General features: G+C 36.1%; 2 protein-coding genes and 1 pseudogene across 3 annotated transcripts; 1 reads left to right on the forward strand and 2 right to left on the reverse strand.

Moving 5' to 3' along the window:
- Nucleotides 1-104: 104 nt before the first annotated feature.
- Nucleotides 105-12,204, reverse strand: LOC117435688 (histone acetyltransferase KAT2B-like; annotated as a pseudogene).
- A 1,530-nt stretch (nucleotides 12,205-13,734) lies between these two features.
- LOC117394837 (protein phosphatase 2C-like domain-containing protein 1) lies at nucleotides 13,735-18,740 on the forward strand. The gene is made up of 3 exons (XM_033993471.3): nucleotides 13,735-13,818; nucleotides 14,103-15,058; nucleotides 16,257-18,740. Exons 2-3 carry the CDS (start codon nucleotides 14,107-14,109, stop codon nucleotides 16,937-16,939), a joined length of 1,635 nt encoding a protein of 544 aa, XP_033849362.3. The 5' UTR covers nucleotides 13,735-13,818; nucleotides 14,103-14,106; the 3' UTR covers nucleotides 16,940-18,740.
- On the reverse strand, nucleotides 16,987-24,512 carry LOC117394839 (ras-related protein Rab-5A). 2 transcript variants are annotated; one of them, XM_033993473.3, is made up of 6 exons: nucleotides 24,262-24,512; nucleotides 22,516-22,744; nucleotides 22,171-22,322; nucleotides 21,505-21,627; nucleotides 20,535-20,628; nucleotides 16,987-18,864 (listed from the first exon to the last, which is right to left on the reverse strand). In XM_033993473.3, exons 2-6 carry the CDS (start codon nucleotides 22,679-22,681, stop codon nucleotides 18,749-18,751), a joined length of 651 nt encoding a protein of 216 aa, XP_033849364.1. In that variant the 5' UTR covers nucleotides 22,682-22,744; nucleotides 24,262-24,512; the 3' UTR covers nucleotides 16,987-18,748. The 2 variants fall into 2 exon arrangements, with proteins under 2 accessions (XP_033849364.1, XP_058866695.1); XM_059010712.1 differs by lacking the exon at nucleotides 24,262-24,512 and adding an exon at nucleotides 22,946-23,255.
- Nucleotides 24,513-25,136: the final 624 nt, after the last annotated feature.

Genomic DNA, 25,136 nt, shown 5'->3' on the forward strand with positions numbered 1-25,136 from the left:
CATATGTATGCCAAATCAGTAAGCATCTAAGGGATGTTGTTTTATATGCAAAATATCCATGTAGACATAGACATACCGAAGTGTAAGAAAGTGTCTTTCAGGACCATTTCTCCAAAACTGAACATTTGAGAAATTTGGATTCTAAAAATAAATATATATTGAGCATTGTAGTCCTTGTTTTAATCTGGCTTTATCATTTTTCACATTGGTATTTCAGTTAAAGTCCTGTTTTACAGAAATATTGACCTGAGTAAAACATTTTTAAATAAATAAAAATAATGTTCTTGTGCCAGTGATTATTTTTGCCTGAGGCGCATATATACTTTTTTTTTTTTCATTTTTCAAATAAACCAGCTTCTTTTATTTTAGTATAAAAAAAATTCTCGAGTATGTTTGCACACTTGTAGTATTCGCTCTCTGGAGGATTGTACTCTCTACAGTTCGTGAAGATCCGTTGCATGTCAGCCATGAACAGCTTCTTTGACGAATAGTACCGATTTTTAAGACGCTCACTCGTTGTTTTCAGATCTGCATAGAAACAAAATGAAGAAAACGTAAGTGTCCACTTAAGCACTCGGTATCATGACTATGGTGTGATTGTATGACTGGGAGCATTGTGAGGCCTGATGTCTGAACTGTACCTCACATCACCCTGAAGTACCTTCATGCTTTCACCAAACATTCACAATCGTAGGTTCTTATCCTTTAGTTAGCTTGTATTCTTGAGTAGTGTTTCTTTAGTGTGGCCTTCCAGTGTTTTTTTTTTTCTTTTTTTAAAGAACGTCCATATGAGCAGTGTGTTCTGCTGGTGTGTATGAATCTAGACCATGCTAAAGTAATGTAGCAAGGCCAGTATAAGTAGACAATTTAAGACCCTGCACTATCACTGTATGAACTTCATTCTGGAAATATAAACCTGGTCGAAAACATACAAACATGACAGGAAACCAAGAGAAATAATGGCATAGAAATGTAGACATTTAAAGACGACAAACTTTACTGTTACCGTAAATTCATTTTTGTACATTTCTTCAGGTAGATTTTTTGGTCATTCATTTCCAAAACTGATTTTAAATGGACTGTGTGTCATTTTACAGACTCTTGTGTATTTAAAAGTTTTAGGAAGTTTAAATGAGAGGAGTTACAGTAATTAATAAATAAAAGGTCCGTTAATCACCTATCTTAATATTTTACCATTAAGTTTGCCATAGGGGATTTTTTTTTTCAATGATTTATGGCGATCTATACATATTCATCTTAGCTTGAACCGCAAAGTAAAACTGCCGCAAAGCATTCCCTAAAAAGTCGCAAATAGCATTGCACTTGTTTAGTACATTTCACCCTAGACTTACGACTCGTTTGCAATTGCGACAGGCGCAACACTTACATCTGCCTCTATGTGAGTAAAATGCAATATTTCCTTGAAGTCATGAGTACTTTCAATAAATACTGTACATATGGTTTTCCTTATTTTGCACCGGAATAAAATCCATCAATCAGTAGAATGATTATTTATACTTAAATTTCACAGCCATTTAGTTCTGCCTTTAATAATAATAATAATAATAATAATATTCTAGTCCTGTGAAGCTGCTACTCTCGATGTAGTTAGCTACTGCGTTCAGTCTCCTCCCACTGTTATAGTTTTCATACTTGTTTTCTATAAATCTTCCTTTCTCAATCTCTTTTGCCCTCCCTTTCCTAGTTGACAGAAACCAAAAACAATATCCAAAAATGTATAAAACTGTACTGATACTGCACTAATGCAAATAAATGATAATACTGTGTTCCTTATTGACCGCCTTGCTACAGCAATATAAAGCAACCTGACTCTCCAAACATAAAATATTTCATTTATTATATGATTTACCTTCCAAAAATTTGGTTGAGAGATAGGGTAGGATAGGTTGAGGGGGGACTAAGGCGCCGGGAAATCCTATGGATCAAGAATCCAGTTGCTTTTTCACAAGCACGAGAAGTGTGTAACAATTGTTTTTGTGTTGCAAGTGTGTTTGTTGATACAGTATATTGCTTTATACTACATCAACTATACTAATCCATAAACTGCCAATATAGTGTGCCAGTTGAAGGTAATCTTATCAGAAGACAACATGTACGTACCCATGGGGAAGCGTATCACTTGATAATACCCAGGAGCCTCTGTTTTTTTGACTGGTTCCATGAACGGCCATGCATTCTGATGGCTCTGTAAAAATGAATCGTAAGAGTTCTGTGAACTACACCATTAGAAAATGCAGAGTTTAATCACTGTCCAGTTATTCACTCACCTTCACTTGGTGCATGATATTTTTTATGGCGCTGTAAAGTTGATCAGGGTCCTTAGGCTCCTTCCTGAAATTTCAAATTTTAATAACATAAACTAAATATAATGATTGTTTGTTGTTCTTTTAAACCAGCCCCCCACTTCTCCAATGTTTAATCTTCAGAATCCGAGTATACTCTAGGATGCTAGAAAGCTGCTCCACGGCTTAGAAGATCCCAGTATGAAAGTTGCACGCTTAAAGGAAACCACTATGTTTAATCCACTTCTCATCTTACAAAAAAGAAAAAGCATATCAAGCAAACATACCCTTTTCCAACAGGTTTCCAACCAGTTTCACCTGTGGGCAGAAAGGAAAAAACCCATTAGGTTTACAACAGAACCATTTATCATCAGACAAAGAAACTGCATAACATCAATATCTGCGTGTTGAGGTACTGTAATGTTATATACCGGTTAACCATAAGGTACATCAAATAAATCAACTGAAATGCAAAATATATGAGCAGTGAATTTCAGTCAGACCCGTCGAACCATCTGAACAATCGTCATGCAATGTGCACTGCATTGTGCATAGCAGAATGCAAAATGTGTGTTATCACTATGCAACAAACAGAATATTTTACACATGTATAGGTTGATTCCTAATAGCATACATAGTTATTCCAGGAATGCTCTCAATAGGGATCTGACGCACACCTTCCTTAAAACAGGAAAGTCCAGGATATACTTTTCGAATCTGTGCTTGCTTCCTTTCAATCATCTTTTTAATAATCTGTGAAGAACAACTGATTTTTAGTGGATCGGCATAGCTAAGAAATGGTGGCACTTACTACAATAACTATGAATTCCTCACATACTGCCATTTGAAAATGCAGCTTTAAATTTGTGTTTGAGTTTATTTATTTTTAATTTAGTGTGCCTAATTATTTTACCGCCGATTTTTTTCCCCAATTTGGAATGTCCAATAATTTTTTGTATTGTCATACGATTTGATCGTGTAGTGTACAGACTTCCCCTCTATTTCATAGGTCATGCAGAGCAAGTAATTTTTTTTTTTTACAACATGGTTTGATTGTTCTGGTGCATCAACTGTATGTGTTGCAGCAGTATTGTAGCAGGCCAGCAGGAGGCAGCGTTATGTGCTCTTGCCAGTTATGGGGAGAGGTTGTTGCATATCACAGGATCAATATGTGATTGCAGGTGTGAAGTGGGGGTTAATTTGGATTTCACCCTCAATCCTTTACCAAAGCCACATTTGGTCAAATCCCAGCAATTAAAGTAGAACGAGAGGACAAAGTTTTCATTTATTGACCAAACATTCTCAATTTGCTGCTGATAGACTACTCCTATTTGTTTGTAGTAAAATTAATAAACTTATTACAGCACTTTGCTCTCCAGCATGGTCCACTCCATAGAGTCATCAGCCATAGAATGAGAAATGTGTTGTATTTAATTACCAAGTTTACTATTAGTACTACCAGTAAGACAGTCATCACTGGTATGCTGTTCCATGAATAATAGGAGTAACCTGTGCAGTCTTGATACAAAAGCTCCTGTGAACCGTGCACGCATCATCAACTTCAATCAAATCAATGGCTTACATGTGTATATGCCATGTCATTGACAAACGTAAAGTGGGCAGTTTGCATTCCATCATTGCATTTTATTGATGGTACCTCTTTTTGTTTCTTTATGATGATGGAAAATTCTGTGTATGGGATTCTTGGATTCAGTTCACAACCCATTAATGTGGCACCTTCATAATCCTTGATATAACCAACATATTTTGCTTTTGGTACTTTGATGTCCTTGGAGAATCCCTGAAATAAATAAATAAATAAATAAATAAATAAATAAATAATATATATATGTTATGGACCGTTGCGAGCTGCAGCAGGCAGATGCCGAATTAGCTTCAAATTTTATGTCATTTCGGCATCTGCCCTGGTTGATCAACTGCTCACAGCCACCCGGGCGAAGAAAGATATTTAGCGGATACAATATAATACAAATAGAGTGAATTATTTTTGTTGCCTTTGAGCACAAAAGCGCACCACCACCAAGCCACCCGTTGCAATGTTTATTTAAATAACTTAAATACTTTCTGATAACACTATAGAAACGGAACTAAACAAAATATCAATGCAGTTTATTTTCATCATGGGTTAGATATAGAGGGGAGAGTAAGTGTGGGGGAGAGGGGGGGAGGGATGAATCCAGAATAAAATGCAACAATGTTTTATTTTATTCTTATTGCAGTAATACAATACAAATTTCGGAGCAGAGATGCGTTGTTTGAATGAGAGATCATTCAATATCAGCAAGAGACTAATAACCACAGTTAAATTTAAACGTTTAAAAGCCCCCCAGTTAAATACAGTTACCTGAAACTCAGGAAGAACGCAGTGCCAAAACTAATTTATCATAGCAATATTATTTAATCATTAATCAACAGCATAAAGTTTGTATTTTTCTTATTTAGAAATATGAACGACAATTTAAAAAGTAACATTAGTTGACATCAGATCTCACACAATTAGACATTTGCCTCAGCACTTCATTAAAATAAATAAATAAAAATAAATAGAAACGATTCAGTTGGTCTAATGATTAAATAAAGTTATTGGACTGACAAACTATTATTGAGAGCTGCAGTAGATACCCAGAGGATGAACACTGCTGTGTTACTTTCCATTAGCCTTTCATTTGTTACAACAGGGCGCACTCAAGTCTTTCTTCACCATCAGCCCGGGTGGCTGTGGGCAGTTGATATATACCAACAGTAATACAAGTAAATGTCACCAAGTTCAATAATTAATAGTACTTACATTATTACATTTTGCTAGCAGAGTAGCAGACTCACTTACAATATATGGTAAAAAAAAGAATGTATTCAGATTTATTCTGTATTTCATTGATGCTTATCATTGTAAAACAAAGACATACTTGTTTTTTGAAGTATCCAATGGCGTATTCATCTGCATATGTTAGAAAGTTCAGAATACTATGTTTCATGTGGTATTCCTTCAAGTGATTCATCAGATGAGTTCCATAGCCCTTAATGAAAAATGGGTTAGATTTTAATGGGAAACTGAGATTTTCTGAATAACACTTCCCTACTTTGTGGTGTAATTTTATGTCAATAAGAAATGTTATAGTAATTGATTAAGCAGTTTCTAATTTCTGAATTTCTAGTACCATCTTTACAAGCTGGTAACGGAATACATCTGAGCTGCCTTTAGAGTCACCACAGACAGCATGGAGCCATTATTCTAATACTAAAATGAGGACTTCTGTAAATCACTTGCAATTGCGTAATGCTACTGAATTGAAAACTCGCAAGTACAGCATATAACTCAACATCCTGGACTGATTAACAGATCTTACTTTAACTTGTTCATTTGAGGTGACGGCACAGAAAACAATTTCAGTGAAGCCTTGTGAAGAAAACATTCTGAAACAGATCCCTCCAATCACACGGCCATCTTTGACCAGTGCAAGGGTTTGGTGCTTCCTGTGAAAGGAGATGTAATCAATGCTGACAGCTAGGACACCATCTTTAGAATCGCTGTCACTTTCAACTGAATACCACATTATGTTTTGGGTACAGCTTACCTGTGGCAAACTTGTCCTCCCGTTTTTATTGCAGTATTGTTTAAAGTTATATAACATACCTACACACTTATAACATGGACTATAAAACACACCCAGTGGGGGAGGGGGGGGGGGGGATACAATTAAACTCTACAAGCATGAACTGTTTTTTTGTAGTACACTTCTGTTGTAAAGCTCAGACTGCTGTGGCTGTAATACTATTACATGTCTGCTTGTTATATTTCATTGAATCAAGGAAAACAAAAGTTCCTTTGGTCATAATCGATCCCTCTCATTATGATGTCACACCCCACCTCCCCCACCAATGGCCTTCTATGAAATGCACAGAGAGCAGTAAATGAAACCTACAGGTCAAACACGAGTCATGTAATATACTCCTTGGGCATTCTTGGAAGCTGATGTGAAAACACATTCTGCAGACCGACCAGCCAGATCATGATGGTTTTATTTGGCTTCTGGGTTAGGGAGTTTCCCACAACATGAAATTCAATCACCCCCCGTCGCTCTTCCAGTCTGGCAGCTTCATCTCTGGCTGAGTGTGCAGACAGAAAACTGGTCTTTATCAAGGAGACACAAACACAGCAATTACACAGCAGAAGGGTAGCATCCAGCCTCAGATGAGTGGAATGATTACAACTTCAATGGGGTTGGTTACATCTACAAACGTGCCACTTGGGTTTGTTCAGCTAGTGAAGAACACAAGCCTACATTCATTACTGCGGCACACGTACATATTTCTATTATTGAAGCCATTAAAGGAAGCCATTCAAACAGTTTTTTTTTTAACCTACTATGGTACCAGACATATTTTTTTAATAAAAACTACAAGGGTAAGACTTCTGTAATTATTTCATAAAACCACTTCAAATAAGTGGCTTAAACAGTAGACACGTTTCTGAAGTTTCATGTGTCAAGGTATCACATTATTCTGATCAAGATCCTATTAACTCTTATTGCAATTATAGCCCACCAAAATATGCCTTTTTAGCTATTCACGTTTTATTAAATTACTAACAAAAAAATAACAATAGGTGTGAATAATACTATATAATATAAGTCTGTCATATGTCACCAGGGACATAATTCAAACCAATGTGGCTCCACCCACCTTAGCAATAGTGAATACCCCTAAGCTCCCATAGCTTAGCCTAACTTCAGCTTGAAACACCTTAAAAATCAGAAAGTTCAGGGTGAGACCTGTGTTCCACAGAGCCAGTCATTATTTTTGTATAACTTTGTTTCAAATTTGATTCAGGTAAATGCAATTAAATCCAAATTGTTAATTTTCTGGGGGCCCTTAATAAAACAGCTTTTGAACGGTATCTCCTATTTACTTCATACCCACCTCTGGTTCCAGCATTGCAGCTGGATCTGTGATTGTTGACATCACTTCGTTAATTAATTCCATTGGAATATCTCCCACAACACAGGGTCTTTTTGTCTCTTTGTGAATGAAGGGTTCAGCAGATTTACGTTTTTCACCTACAAAAAAAAATAAAAAGAACAAAAAGAACATTAAATATGTTTGTTAGTGCTTTTCATATTTAAAATGTACCAGATGTGTGAGTCTGATGTACTGTGAAGTTACCTAGACTTATTTCAAGGACAGAGGAGACTTTGCAAGACGGGCTGAGGCTTCCACCATTTGCTGGGTCGAGAGTTGCTTGGCTAGCAATGTAAGAAAAAGGCCTGGCCACAGGAGGAGGACTGATCACTACATTAAATTGAGAAAAAGATATTCAACTACACTGGAAGAAAAACAACATACACAAAACACTATGCTGAATTAAACACATAACAAAAATCAATCTGTAAAAATGGAAACAAACAAAGCTCACAATAAAACTAATACATCATCTAAAATTGATCGTATTTTGTCTGAAACTGTTGTCAAGTTGTAACCTTCATACTGTGTTGTTACAAATGATAAGTGAATCTGTGTTGTTTTTCTCTGAAGTTGTTTATTATTATTATTATTATTATTATTATTATTATTATTATTATTATTATTATTATTATATTTGGTGAGTGTCTATCGAAGTGTACTGTTTAAACGTGAACAATGTCAGTTACCTGCCTGTATCCCTAACTGACCACCCCTAGAAGATGATGCCATAAACTCTTCATCCCAAATTGGAGAATTGTGACTGTAAACTTCCTCTTCTAACATAGACAGGAATCTAAAGGCAGAAAGAGATGAGGCATGTACCCAACTGGTTTAGCTTTCCCATGTATACAGTACAAGCAAGCAGCACGATGTTTGTTCTAATTCTCTTTTCTAACGTGTTTCTTTTTTGAAAAACTCAGACAATAAAACTTGTTTTGAGTTTTGTCACCTTGACCAAGTGTGGTCTGTTATTGTATATTTGACCTGTTGTGCACAATACTGAAGTGGTTATATAGAACAGTAAATGATTGCTTGAATAGATGACTGAATGACCGAACGAATGAAAGCTGCAATTAATAATGCGACTCAGATTAGACTACTTACTGCCATTCAGGAGTAATAGTCAGAGTAAAATATTAGATATTTAAATGTGTATAAAAAGTATGACAGATTGATAGCGTGCAAGTTACATGAGCCCTTTTGAGTAATCATGAAGATTTATATTTCAATGTGTAAACACCTGTTCTGGAATCACTTTCAAATATAACCCTAAAGTCACCACTAAGAGCAGGTGACTGTCTATTTCTCTAAAATTACATCCTTTTCTTACCGCAACAACAGAAACACTGAATTGTGTCTTCAAATAGACACGTCTCAGAGAGTAATTATTCCTGTTAAATTTCTAAATACAATGTTAATAGGATTGCTTTGCATTCTGTTTGTGTTTTCCCATTGAGCTGGGGGAGCTGTCTGAGACCACTTACTACTTACTTTGGGGAGTGTGTGAGGATCAGTGTTCGTTTTTCTGGTGAGAGCTTGTCTTTCTCTTGCCTGGCCTGTTCCAGTAACTGCCTTCTCAAGACTGTAAATACCGATCGAAGTAGTGTTCTCCCAAAAACCTGGGTGGTCTCATGGAAAGGTAGGCTGTCACAAAACTGGGGGACATTACAGTAGCACAGCCACCTGCAACACATTAGAAAAAACATAGAAATACTACAATGTATAATGATATAAAGACTGACACATAAATAATACACACACAAAAAATAAGCTAATAAAAAAATAAAAAATAAATAAATCTAGCAATTGTTTTGGTCAAAATTGTATTTGACAGTCGTGTTTATTGTTAGTTCTGCTGATCGGCATCATTTTGCAGTATGGTAGTATTATTAATGAAAGGAAAATTGGCAGTTGCTCAGCGCTTAACATTGTTGTAATGTATTGATATTCGCTTTTCTGTATAAGACCAGAAGCACATGTGCAACTGTGAAATCACAAGTAATTTAATTTGAGTTTCTTTCTGGCAAGCTATCTTATGTACTGCTCACTATAAACGTAAAGTACTGCTCAAATCCCAAATGTTGGACAATGGTTACAAAAAAACAAAAAAGTGGGAACCTTAGCAGATGGATCAAAAAGAAGTTGTGCAACCCTGTCCATTATTACAAACAGTTGTCAGCAAGTTTACTAAATGATACTTTTAGTAATTGTCTTAATAGTAACACTGAAGCAAAGTGCAGTTTAAACCACTTAATTCCCCCGTCTACAGCAATGTTAACAGTAGGGTTCAGTTTACTACCTGGTGTAATTCACTTTGTATCCTGCAGCGTCGTCGTTGGGTGACTGAAGTCTTCTCTGAGATGGAGTCTCTAGCTGCCAGTAGTTGATCTGATTTAGAAACATCTTTGCCAGTTCAACAATTGTCTGCCTTTCCTTAGACGGAAGATGGCTGAATTTATGCTGCACAAAGTTATTAACACCCTAAACAAAATAATCAATTGGTTACATTTGAATTTCAAGACGCAAACACCATATTGCATTGGTATTGTAACAGTACTGTGCAGTCAGCTTTGACATTCTTCCTTACAAGTATTTGGGTATGTAATACTGTAGGTGTAAAAGAACGATACAAATGAATATTCCTAAAATTGTAATAACATTCTCTGCATACCTGCTCAATGCTTGGCTTTTCAAAAGGAGGGTTTTCTAAGGCTCCTTCCACCACAGGTTTACCCATCTGCAATATACATTTTCTCAAAAGCTACAAAAAGAAGAAGGGAACATACAGTGACCTGCCACTCTTACAGCATGACACCATTCCTGCAGCCCTGTAGTAACATAATCTAGAACCAGGACAGTCCTACATACTTTGAACAGGTAGAAGTAAACTTGTTTAGTGTCTGCATCCTCTTCCTTGTGCACACAGGTGAACAGATACTCCACATCCAGCGCTATCCCCAACAGTCGGTTAATTTCTTCTTCCGACACGTTTTCTAAATGAGAAACATGATCAGCTGAAAAATATGAGAAAAAAGATTAAGGTTATGAGAAGTGACTGCACTTGTAAGGAAACTAAACAAGTCCAAACAACCCTTGGGTCTTAGGCCTGACAAAATATAATTTTCAGTGTGTTGTCAACATGACTAGCCTTGTGATCACAGATCGCACAGTACCAGTTAAGTTAATAACGGCTTCTATATAGATATTTACCCAACGAATGGCTGCAGCTGCGACAGGGTTCGCTCAGGCTAATTGAGGTCTGCTGTAAAGGAGTAGGAGGGGGGGGTTGGGCTTTTTCACCCGTTACACTTACAGGATTCTTCAGCCTGCAATAACAGAAACATGTTTAGCATCATTTCTTTTTTCACCAGACTTTGCATGCATTTACAATTCCAACACAGTAATGAGATACAACTGCTTCCACTGGCTGACGATCTTCTCTAGTGGAAAAGACTGTTATGATTGTGCAGATCAGCAAAATATTAAAAAAAAACGAAAGGTGTGGCCTCTTCAGAATTAAGTCATTTTGTATCTCTAATTAAAAATCAAAGTTAGTCCCAAAAAGTAATCGTATGAAACTGTTTTTGCCTAGTGGAATGGAAGATGATTCCATGAAAATGTACCCTGTGTCACGTGGATAAGTCATCAGTATCTTAAGACCCAGACCGCTGTCAAGTCCTAGACTTTTTTCATATGCGTAACAGACATATCATGTTCACCAAATGCCCTCGGTTTTTTGAATAAAATAATGGGTTAGTCGAATCACAAATGAAATAGGATTGTTTCTTTTTCTTCCGTCTGATATAACAATTTTACCTAAATGTACTGACCTCTTTGCACTTTGTAATTTACGGACACAAGGTCCACAGCATTCAATAAGGTATATTTCTATATCCCTTAAACAAGCATGCATTGCTACATTTTTGATGCCCTGGCTATGAAAACATAAGTACCATTGCACTAATAAAAAGAGACACACATCTGAAAGAAAGAAAACATCTTAAAAAGATCTTATACTGAAAAACGCCTCCAAAGTAAAACATAAACGTGTGAAGTGAAAAAAAATACTACTCGAAACAGGCTGACAATACGCATGAACACTCGGTACTCCAGCTGCAGCGTGCCATGAGTGAAAGATACAAAAACAAACTCCGCCCACAGCTGCTGTCACCTTGTCAAAAAGCGCCTTGAAGTGGGAAAACAATGCTAAAATAACACATTCAATTACACATTCCACGACAACCCGAAAAAGATAATGATAGAAACAACGACACTGAGTTAAATACACGAAATGCAAAAGGAGGATGTTTCTCACTAGTATAAAACTATTAACAGATAATAATATTAACGATGCATATTTCTCCTTCAAACGACAAATAATGTCTACTTGTTACTTTTTATAGTAAAAAGCAAAACCCACATTATTAATATGATTATTTCAGTATCTTTCCGTTTTATTTACAAGTGTTATTATTATGAATAATTCATTATTTCTGGCGCATTCGCCAAGTTTTAAAAGCCCGGGCCATTCCATTGATAAAAATAGCATTTCTGTATTTCTCTATGCAGTACTATAATATTATCATATCTTGATGAGTGTACCTTACAAGATGAATATATTCCGAGTTTCTCCAGTTTCTTTGGCCGTGGAGCAGAGCGGAGGTGCTCCTTCTTTACGGCAATACGATCTGATCCCACAGCGGCACCAGAGCTCTCCGTTTCACCTCCTCCCCCGGGAGCAGCAGGGGCCAACCCCGCTGCCCCCATCGCTGGGGAGCCCTGCTGCAACCCGCTGCCCTCAAACATGCTGGGTACCGAGCCCAAAACGGACTCTTGAGTCGCAAGAAGCGCCTCTTTCTATTCCACAGCTGTAGGAGCTGACATGGCGCTCATCCCTGTTTTTTTTAATTGTCATTGTAGCTCCACGGTTCTCTCGCTAGGGGTAGACAAACAGGAAAATAGTTTTTAAAAAGGTTATAGAGCTCACTATTATTTCAAGGTCAAATTCTCGCAGACTAAATCATGAAAATTCATCACAGTGTTTAGAGAAAAATAAATATCAACATCCCAGGCAATATTAAAACAAAATTCAATGTTTCGGTGGTAGACTCAAGTGATCTTATTGACCATCTCATATTTTTGGGATTACAGTTCTATTTGTGAAGGGGCACCGCGGAGCATTTTTGAACAGTCCTGTTTTCCTAGTCTGGGTACCTTTCTATTCTACAAACTGTTGGAAACCCACCTGTGAGCAGCACTGGCCTGCCCTGGTGAGAGCTGGGAGTGTGCAATAGTGCATGGTTAAAATGGTTAAAGAAAATGAAAGTCAATATAAAGCGTCTTTACTGAAACTGTATACAATTGAGTGACATCAACTCCATCAGATTCACAATGTAAAAATGGCCTCACGGAGCTGACATCTATACTTACAGAGTTGATAAACACTCATACACCTTCCTGTAATCTATGCTTAATCTTAGTCATGTATTTACTTTTGCAAACTCTTCTTTTTTAATATAAAGTATCTGGACCATCTAAAACCTGCACACATAATTCCTTATAGAAAACCCAACTGTAAAACTCAGTTATTATTCATTCAGTGTACCCTAAACCACTGATAGAGGAAGATGATGAAAACCCTGTGCATGGTCCAGATCACCAACCACAGAAACCACTCTCAACAGCCTGCAATTTGGACACTGGCTAGCAGTCATTTATGACAATCACTGGTGATTGATGTTTATCATGGTAGATGTCAAACACCAACACCTGAAAGTGAAATTTCTACACCCCATGGTCCACATCCTACCTTTCAGCACAGGAAAGGTACAAGAGGTGTGGAGCTGAGTCTGCTCTATTGCACTGAGGGATAAGGATTATTGCCCACATTGTCAAACAGGTAACACAGCAATAACAATCCATGATGTGGTGCAGAACAGAAAAGTCAGAGCACTTGTTCTGTTTGAAAAAAAAAAATCACTCTTCCTGCAGTGACTTAGAAGAGATCTCAAACTCCAGTGCACTAGAGCGGACACTTTGAAAAGAGCTTTGAAACAGACTTTATTCTAAATATAAAAATATAAAGACTCTTCTGAGCAATTTAAAGTTGTGACCTTATGGAAGAAGAAATTACACTAATTTGGTTCATCTCATTTTTAAAATCACAATAAACAGCAATGTTTGTGGCTTGATCTAAACTTTCTTAATAATACACACACACATATATATATATATATATATATATATATATATATATATATATATATATATATATATACACACACACACACACTACTGTAGGCTTATTTGCATAGAACATTTTTCAACTTTATTTTCCATTTTTCTTCTTGACGTAAGCTCTTGACGTGGTGAACAGGGCTGCGTTCAATATGCAGAAAGCTCTGTACCGTTGCTCATTCCATTGATCGGATTGCGTAACCAAGGACACTGTTTCCGTGGTAATGACTGTCAACATCTCAAGACAAAACATCAAACTATAAAGATTTCCTTCCTTTACCAATACAGAACAAAGGTACGTTTGATTTGATGTAAACTGTGATTATTAGTCTTACTGTACCATTATTTTAGGACAAGATTTTTCCTATTATTATGTTAAACGACGTGAATACCTAATACTTTTGGCAGCAGACATTTGCAACCTGGGCAGATAGCTAAACTAATGCTTTGAAATAATGAAATCAATGTACTACTTTTTATTAAATTGTGATGTAATTTTAAATATTGACTGATTTGCACTCTTAAAAAGCAAACATCTAACTAATAGAAACGTTTGCAATGTGTTTTACGTTTGCATAGAAACATGAGCAGCAAGCCAAGCGTTCCAGAAAGTTCAACCCCAGTTTACCAGGAAACTAAAACTGAATCAATGGAATGTGAGAATGAAACTGGATTTCTACACCAAAGACTGCGTGAGCACGCTCTTAGTGTGCTAGGCTGCGAACCATACAAAATCCCACACGATCTAGAAGCATTGTTACTTCTGAGAAGAAAAGCCATACTTCAACTGTTGAGGTCTCACACTTACACTGAAAATAAAGTTCAGAAAATAAACAGGTCTTATGAGATAATCAAATCAGTGCTGGGACGTGCATTTCCACCTAAACATGCAGATTGCCAATATTACATTGCTGAACATACCGTGAACACAACGAAAGTAAGCCATCCGTTAATCAGAGCTGTATCAACCTGTGAAGAAAAAAATGCTGCTTGGAAACCCCAAATGGAAGACGTATCGGTACTAATCGATCAGTATGGGGGAAAAACGGGCACGTGCTTCATTGGCCTGTTTGACGGATTTCATGGCAACTTTGCTGCTCAGGTTACATCAAAAGAACTTCCGATTCTTGTTCTGGAGCAGCTGTCAAAATACCCGTCATCCACATACTCTGTAACGAGTGAAGATCTGAAGATGTTAGCTGGGTTTGACACACTATTCCAGGAAATGTGCGAGGACAACAATACAGGTTACGCTCCACCCGTTTTATTCTCCGTGGAAGACAATGTGTGTGACCCGGAACGCGTGCACAGGGCTTTCGCTAAAGCGTTTTGGAAGATGGACAGGTTGCTTGGACTGGGTAGAGATGAAACCTCCAGGATTAGGTGGAGTGGCTGCACAGCTTTAATTTGCCTAATTGAAAGCACAGCAAAAGCACGAAAAAGTGAGGCAGGGATGGCTGAAAACGGTAATACCATTGGTATACCAACAAATCAACAAGGACGTGTTACTGGGATGATACACATAGCCAACGCTGGTAAGGTCTTCTGCATTACATATGAACAGATGTGCATCAAAAGACGCATATACTGTCTGGGCCAGATGCAAGCAATCTGTTACATTTAAAGGAATGTACCTTCCTCCTTATTATCTTTAGTACTATTAACAGTGCATTCTTCTAATACATGTAGTGTAGCACACTATTGAGCTGTTATGTTCTCCATATTGGCTCCCACTTACTAAGGGTCCCCTATGCTTTATTCTGCAGCATAAAGAATGCCTTTTCCATGTATAACCACACTTGGTATATGCTGTTCCATACTGCTTTAACACTGTCCAGCACAAAGAACACGCTGAGCCTGCAATACCTGCAGACCAACAATGCAGCACTTCCACAAATGAAGGAGCGAATTCACCTGATAGCATAATCCCCAACCCAGCTAACTGGTTAGTCTCATGTCTGGTAATTACGTGGCAGTTTTGCACATGGAAAAAGGACTCTTAATTTCAGACAACACATTTTCCAGGTTTTGCTTATAACTTAGCTATAAAGCCTTTGGTTTACTGTGGTTTACATTCTCTTTAACAGTATTATTGTCTTTGGTCACAAAAATTATACATATATTATCCTGACTACACTAAGCATTAGCTAGTAACATACTGAAGACCAGTTCTAGCTACAATTTAATTTGCAATGCATTTCTTCTACAAAAAGTAAATTTTGTCACCAATCTGATTGTACAGGTTCAGTAACTTAGAATCAATGCCCCTTTTAAATACCATGCATTCAAAACCTAACCAATTACCATTAAACTAAAACTGTAATTACTTACCTGGTGTAAAAACAGAATACATCAATTACACTATGTAACACAATTTTTGTTCCTGGGTAGTAAGTGTTATTTCCTAATTGCTTATGCCTCAAAAGTATAGAAAATGGCTATTATTCCCCACAAACTTTGCTTTTGTGACCAGGAGTGATATTTTGAAATTTACCTATTTCCAATGAGAAAACGGGCGGATTTGTGTCTTTTCGTTCACATAAAGTCAGAAAAAAACAACATATGAATCCAAATTAACATGTATTTATACTAAAGTAATACAAAAATGACTACAAAAGATTTAGAAGTGAGTAGTTTTTCGAGATTTACGATTATACTGTAAATCACTTTCACGAATCAGCCCCCAAATGTAGTCTCCCATCATGTTCTTGTTTTTTTTTTAATGTATATTAGGTAACACACATGCTGTTTTATGCAAGAATGGGAAAGGCCATCATCTGACGCAAGATCACAGTACATCAAACCACAAGGAGAGATGTCGAATTTATCAGAATGGTGGGAAAATTAGTGTCCATGAGCCACATGGACTGGTAGAAGGACTGACAAGAGCTACCCGTGGACTTGGACATCATGGAGATCCACTGCTGAAAAAGTGTGTTATACCAGTGCCAAGCTCACTGTCTCTACCAATAGATGATTCCTTTCAGTTCTTAATTTTAGCTTCCAGTGGGCTTTGGGATGTGTTAAACAAAGATAAAGTAGTAACAACTGCAATTGAAATTCTTTCTTCCCATTCAGAATTAAGTCAGGATAGAGGCTCAATGTCAAACCAAGCATCAGTTCACTTTTCAAAGACTGAGCTCCCAAATGACTTGAGCATTAACTCTGCTGAAACCGGGACAGAAGACAATAATTTTGTTTTAGAAGTAATACAAGACAGCCAACCTGAAGAAAACACTTTGACCAATGTAACTGCGAGAGTTGAAGAGCATTTACAAATGCAAAACCAGTACGAGATTCTCGCAGCTAACATAAGTAAAACAATAGTTGTAATGGCAATGTGTGCAGGATCCCGGGAAAATATCTCAGTAACAGTAGTACTTCTTCCTGGGTGCGATTCTTATTTGAAAAAATGAACAGAAAGTGAAGTAGGACTACATTTCCAGTAAATGAAATTCTGGAGTGCATTTTAAAAACATGTTTTGTGTTTTATTAAACATGTTTACAATGGAGATATTTGTAGTGGGAACATTTGTATGCAAGAAGACTTACATTTTTTACATAATGTAACAGTTGGCAGTTTTAACAAATTTCTTAACATTAATAAACTGATCAAATGTTTTTTTTTTATCTTTATTTGGTAATAAACAGCACCGTAAATCATTTGCATTTAGCTTTCAGCTGCATTAAATGTTCACAAACAGTATACAATATCTCCCTGTTTATTAACTTATTCATATAGTAGCACCTGAACAATATAACTGATCAGACCTTTCTTCGTTACATGTTTACAATGTGTTAAAAGTGACAAGTCAGGCAGTTTATTGAACAGTTCAGCTATCTGTCTATTAAGCAGTTGAATTGCTACCCCAATATAGTTTATGATTTAATTTTTTTTTTTTAATTTATTATTTTACAAGGTGTAATATTGTATAGAGAAATCATTGATGTGCCACTAAAATAATTAGTGCAATGCAAAAGAAATGCTAAAAATATAAATTGAGACATAATTCATTTTGAGAAAGTACAAGGCAAACCAGTAAAGAAATGCAAGTTCAAATGTCAATGTTAACACCACATACATTTATAAAAACCACCATTGATTATAATTTGCCATTTGTGAAAAACTCCAAACCCTTTATAGAACCGATTCAGTTACTGTACATATTGTATGGTTATCTAAAACAACTCCCTAGCAGGCATTAGTCCAATACATGGTATATTTAAAAGTAGATTACACTGCAACACCCTATTTACAGAAAGTTATTAACCAAGCCAGCTATAATAATGAAAAAGAGCATTTTAGTGCAAGGCATGATGTACATGTTTAAAAAGAATATTAACAGTTTGTTCCCAAAACAATTACGAGGTGTGAAAATGAGTCAAACCATGTTAGCAAAAAAAAACATTTGAAATCAGAAATAACCATTTCCAACTATTAATTCATCAAATGTGGTCTCAGGACTGTTAGATCATGATTACAATTAGGGCACATTTTCCTTTTTCCAGTTTTAATGTGAGTAAACAAAATGTGGATTTCCTTATTATCAAATAACCCCATATTACTGATGCAATTATATATATATATATATTTGTTTGTTTTGTTTTTTTTACTTGCAACTAAACTTTACAACAGATTGGTCTGCATAATGTAACTACTATGAAAGGAATGCATGGATTTGATGAGGGTCCTTGCAGACACTAGCCACTGCAGAAATACTGCACAATTGCACAATGCCACTAGAATAGCCAGAAGCAGGCATGCCCCAAGGACCTAGGAATGGGAGACTTTGTTCTAGTGCTACTATTTAGTTTGTTGGGAAGCCATGGGTACAATAAAAGAACATGTGGACACCATTTCCTATGCCACTAATGAATCACAGCTATCAACCAGAAGGGGGAATCTAACCAGCATCCCTCTTAAATCAGACAGGTATGTCCTTTTCAGCATTAAAAGGTGTTTTTTTTTTCTGCTGATGAATAATGTTAAAACTGTGTATTTTGACCTTGTAGTGATACATGCATCTATATCTTTGAAGTAATTTTTTTTTTTTAAATAAAAATTCAAAAGACATAAAATAAACTTTGTATTAGAAATGCAGCTATACACAGTCTTTTAACTATTCTGGGTGTAATTCGGGACAAGTTATAACACCTATATTCCTTTGTTATTCAGAATTAGGAAGTGACTTATTTGAGATGCAATTTGTAATAAGACTCCAACGTTAGTTACTACAGCACTGGCTCTTGCTTTGTTGAGTAGTCTCAGTAAGGTCTACTCCTCGGTTTCTGCCACTGTTTGCTGCTGTACTCTGTGGTTCATTTTTGGGCAATCTCTTTGCTGAAAAACAAAATATGTAATGTTATTAGCCAACTGAGAAATGTATCTTAGTGTTGCCAAACATTTGAATTACCTGTATTGTTAGATATTAAAAACAAACATCCTTTGAATACTATGGTGGATAAAAAGAATCATCATACTAACATATTGCTTCTATGCTGGTTCAACCTTACATAAAGCTGCCAGACAGGGACTCCCATTTTTGTGTTGTGTACATTTATTAAACACATCCAAGTTGATTTGCATGGCAAAGCCTTACTGTCAATGTGGGTTCAATATATTCAAAAAACACTATGCCAAAATTATAATGAAACCATTACAGATGCTCGTAATCATCCCATAATGGGCAAGTAGTTGTGAGAACAGCATGTCATGTTCTTTCTAGATTATCCAAGGACAGAGATACCCAAGAACCAAAGTGATACAAGCACATTTTTCTGAAGTTACTCCCTCCCGTAAGGGTAAGTAACTGTTGGTTTAGAACAGATTTCAAGTTTTCAAATTCAAATACATATTTGTGTATTACTTTCAAAACTACATCTGACACCTTATCATACATATATCAAGTATGGATTATTTACATCATTCGCCCTATTAGAGGACGTATATATAAATAAAGTGGAAATTACTGTTTGTAATGTAACAATTACATGATCTATTAAAATAATTGCAGCTAACAAAATAATTCCATAAGTTAGCCACGTTGTACTCTATTACCTACATCGGTCATCTGACACTACACTACATACAGGTATAAAAATTTTAAAAAACACCCAAGCTGGCTTGCCTTGCCTTAACTTTCAGCAAATCAATTACTGCTTTATCTCCTTGGTCAATTCAACTCAGCAGTGTCTTCTGGGTCAAAGCCTGTTACTGACTGAAAACATATCAGTCAACAGGGGAAGCAGCTGGTTCGTTACTGACAGGAAACCAGAGCTAGGAACAATTACACCCCCAGGTACAATGACCCAGGAAGTGCCAGGGCATCGAAAAGCATGGCTTGCAAACAGAGATTTCTTTAACAGCACCAGATATCATGTTTTAAAATGAACAGATCTGTTGTTTTATTTATTTTAAACTGCACATTTGAGACCTATACATTGAGTGGGTGGGTATGGAGGAGCAAATGTATTTGAACTATCTTGTTAGCTACAATTGCAGTTCTTAAATAGTTTTAAACCTTACCTCAGTGTAATCTGAAAATACAACTCTCTACAGGTTTGAGGTGAATTAATGCCCAATATGACGGCATAACTATATAACTTTAACATCACCCATCCCTATTTATTTTATTTTCCAAAGCAATAATTTATACCATTCATTTAACTCTTTGTGACTGACTCCTTATTTAACTGTAGTTTTTCTGTCCCTGCACAGCAGTTGCTGTGACCAAGGTATTATGGGCAAATGCTAAATCCTGAATATAGCAAATGGAAAGCAATATTAAAAAAAATAAATAAATACAGTTCCAAATGCTATCATAGTTACAAAATATTAATGGAAATTCACAAAATGGGCCATTTTATTTAAGGTTTAACAAAGGCTGCTAATCTTGTTAACCTTCTGTCATCTTAGATCACTAAGATGAAAGATCGCTTATACTTGATCAAACCAGAAAACCACAGGTATTTGTAGTACAAAATACAAATAATCCACTTAGATTTTCATACCTATTGCCATAAATATTTCATTCACATTCACTGATGTCTTTGCTGAGGTTTCCATAAACAGCAAACTGTTGTCATCTGCATACGACTGTGCTTCCTGTAAAACAAAGGCTTTCATTTATCTACTCAGCTTGTAGAATAAATATACATCCAGCACCACATCTATCTATCTACCAATCTATACAGACATAAACACACCACTGTTGAGAATATTATGGAATATACATTTTTACAATTTACTCTGGCGTCTAGCAGTAATAGACCTGTTTCACTACATAAACATTCCTAACATTTGTGATTTTTTGGTCTCTTGTTGCAACTGGCTAATTCAGAATCCCTTTTCAGTTCTACACAACTACCCTTGATAACCCAGCAACATTTTAAAATAAAAAGCTGCCTGATGTTTAAATAGAATGCATAATGGGTCTCAGTGGTCAATCGTACTTTCTTCCACATTTGACTAAGGCCTTCATCTCTTGTTACTCATTAGTTACTGGGCCTTCGCACTCTTGTAATGGAATGAAATTAGACCAATTTTGTGTTCTCTATATAGAGGGGTTGCATAAAGTCATTTTGGGTAAATCTGTACATTCTGTGGTTTATCCAACCAATATAGAGGCTACATTGATACTGGCACAGAGCAAGGCACGAGGAGCACAATCACAGAATAAGTGAGCGCTGCTGAAGCACAGTACAGGCCTAAAAGCATGAAATCACCAGATCCCTTTCTTTATGCCAATTTAAAACACAACAAACATTTACCAAACCAAGTATATTTGTTACTGCATCTTGTACACCAAATTTGTAACTGAGGGTTACGTTGATTTCGGAATCAATTATTCCAATCTGATGTTAGATGCTTTAAAAATGACAACAGAAAAGATCACCAGTGTGCAAAGCCTTTGCTGTGAAATGTAATTAAGTATCCAATAAAATATTTTTTTCATGCAGGGTTTGAAGTGATTCAACATACCTGGAAATCAACAGCTCTCTTATTAGCAAGGTCAGCCTTGTTGCCAGCCAAAGCTATTACAATAGTGGGACTAGCTTGCCTTTGAAGTTCTTTTACCCAGTTCTTTGCTCTTGCAAATGACTCCTGCCAAAAAAGCAAAGACCCAGCACGGAGTTAGAAGTATCTGTGTTAATATTGTACATACATGTCCTCTTTTGAAGAAAAGCATTGATGTTTCTTTCATGGTACAATCGTGCCATTTCTGACACACAAAGCATGTTCAGTATTTTCTGATTATTGCAAAGTTATTTTTATTTATTATATATTATATATATATATATATAATTTATTTCTTAGCCGACGCCCTTATCCAGGATGACTCACAATTGTTACAAGATATCACATTATTTTTACATACAATTACCCATTCAAACAGTTGAGTTTTTACTGGAGCAATCTAGGTAAAGTACCTTGCTCAAGGGTACAGCAGCAGTGTCCCCCACCTGGGACTGAACCCACGACCCTCCGGTTAAGAGTCCAGAGCCCTAACCACTACTCCACACTGCTGCCACCTAATAAGCTCTGCTTCTAAAAAGCAATGAAACATAAAACACTGAATCACATTCTTCTAAATAGGTTTATTAAATTTAAGGATATAAACTGTACTTTATCACAAATATTACTTACTTCATTTGTAATGTCATATACAACTATAGCAGCCTGAGCTCCTCTGTAGTACATTGGTGCTAAACTGTGGTAACGTTCTTGTCCAGCTGTGTCCCATATCTCAAACTTCACTGTTGTGTCATCGAGACAAACAGTCTGAGTTAGGAAAGCAGCTGCAAGTATGAGAAAACAAAAAAATGCTCATAAAAAAAAGAAAGATTTGCAGCACTTAAGAAAAATCGCAAACGCTACAACCTTAAACTTCTTTACAGTTTTAATACATCATAATACAAAAATGAAATATTGCACAATGTCTAAAGCAAATCAGAATAGTAACTGAGAAATGAAATGGGAGTTTCAACTTACCTCCTATTGTACTTTCTTGGAACTCATGGAATTGTCCTTTCACAAAACGAAGCACTAAACTGGATTTTCCAACTGCAGACTCTCCAAGAAGAACTAGTTTAAACTGACAGATTTTATTGCCAGCGTTTTGTCCATTGGGTCTAGTTGCTCCTCCCCGACTTGCCATGACCAAAACACCAGTTCTGCTCTGAGCTTTTAAATAGTCCTCTTTTTCTTCTCAGATACAAAACTGTGGAGTTAATGAATGTGTTAATTAGACTAGCATATTATAAACTATTTATTTATCAAACACATAAAGTGAAACAAAATTGGTGGGTTCATGAGACATGGATAATATTTTATTTCAAGAATGCCAACACTTGTGAATTTCTTCCAAATGACATTTTCTGAATAATTTATTTATTATTTATTTTTAAACTAAGATGAATACCTTGCGGTCGAAAAGTAATTTGTCGTCTTGGATAAAGGCGTCCTCCAAATAAATAATAATAAATACATTTCTGTACTTTGTTTGATAGAGTGCGGTCAGCCTTTATTTTGTGAATGAAACTATGCAGGCAAAAGTAACAAAAATCACACCATCATCTAAAATAGTTTTAGCTGTAAGAACACAAGCAACCTCTACCCCTGGAAAACCAGCAACTTGCCACTGTTACTCGGTGAACAGATATTTAAAAATGAAGCACTTCATTTGTATAAGATACTACACCTTAAAACATTAACATTAAAACCTTAACATTCTAAAATACTTCTGGAACTTGGAAACTTTAATCATAAAATAAGCTTAAACGGTTATTTTAAGGCAACTATGTATCACGCCCATTCATGAAATTCAAACAACCCCCAAATAAACCACCAAAGAACTAATGTACACATCATACCACGAACAGAAAGCATGAGACGTTCGTATAATATCTTGTGTTTTAAATGGTCTGATGATTAAGGCAAATTGACGCTTTCATAATTGCCAATACGAAACTATATAACAAAGACTAGTCAGGGTTACTCACGTTTTTAAACAACTGAACTAAAAACTGTTTGTAAACGGTTCACTATGCTATCGAAAGTGTTTATTAAAATCAAAAATACATTTTTTTTTTTCAACAGTACATACCAGGTACGGTACAATATGTATTGTACTAAAACGTTCTCTTTACCAGTGTTTTTAGGTTATTTTAAAACACAAATCAGTCAACGTTTTATTATCAACCCAAAGCGTTAAAGTGTAACATTATATTTCAACATTTGTGAAAAATAATAATAATAATCTCATTCGTTAAAACGAATAGCCTGGATTCAGTGTGTGTGTGAGCAGCGAATTTACCACCGCCGGTATGTCCCTACAGTGCTAAGGAGCCGGTAAATGTTGACATCAGCAATCAAATATATATTAAATAGGCTTGGTTTTATCAAATCAGATTTAATTGCATTTTGTTTCCTAAAAGAAATAGAAGACATGTTTATCTTCGTTTTTGTTTTGAAAATGCAGAAGGAAGACGCCATTTTGGAAAACTAAAAAAAATGTCTTCCAACAAAATTTAAGTCAATTTTCCTAAATAGTGTCCCCCCCCCCCAAAAAAAAAGAACCACACAAGTACACTGTGTCCGATGGAACAGCAGTTAAATGAAAAATACATCTTCCATTATTCTTTACAGTTATGCCAAAACTATCAAAGGCTCTCCCATCCAGGCCTGTTTCCCACGAACATTCACAGCATACGGATGATTACAACGTTATCACTTTACCTGACGTTCAGGCACAATTGTACGTAAACGGATTTTCTATACGGGGTCCCAGTACGATTATTGAGGATTGTAAGTTGTGTATTACTTTACAAATAAGTAATATTAAACCAGATCCGATCAAGTCTCCTCCTTTCTTTTTCTCGCAACTTCCCCCTTAGAACCAAAACACACACAGGCAAGAACTTCCGCCCCTCACGCCACGTCAAATGCAGATACTTCTGCCCCGCACCCTGTGTGGTTAACGGCCACTTGTATTTTCTGAATTGGCCAGAAGAAGGGGTTTAACATTATTATTATTATTATTATTATTATTATTATTATTATTATTATTATTATATCAATATTGAAGCATTGTCAAGAGTAGCATGTTAAATGATAGAAAACAAACACAGTAGTAAGCATGTTACTGAAATGCTTGGCCTATAGTTTTATTTCTTTCTTTAAAATACCTACTACGATGTTATTTATATCTGTATCTGGCCATCTAGTGGAGGATTAGCTAGAATTAGAATTGGTCATTATGACAATTCCATTGCAGACAATAAATTAAATTGTGCCAAGAAAATGTATGTTTACTTTGCAGGCAACCAGCTGTAGTTGATTGCATTAATTAATGATTGTCACACTGCTGGCCTGTGGTACCTTCTATTTTGTAGCCTGATCCACAAGGCCAAGTACATATGTGCACAAATAAAAGCCATTCGGGTCAAAAACCCGTTATTTAGTGCACGTTTCAAATATTTAGTACACAAACTAATTTGAATTTAGTATGTGTTGTAATTCCAAGTAGAACTGAAATAAGCTGATTCTGTTGTCCAGGCCCACCGACAGGGCGTGAGGGCGGGGAAATTTCCCCGGGGCCCTCATGAAGGGGA

Source organism: Acipenser ruthenus, chromosome 3, assembly GCF_902713425.1.
Source record: "Acipenser ruthenus chromosome 3, fAciRut3.2 maternal haplotype, whole genome shotgun sequence".
In the NCBI taxonomy this organism is placed as follows: Eukaryota; Metazoa; Chordata; class Actinopteri; order Acipenseriformes; family Acipenseridae; genus Acipenser; species Acipenser ruthenus.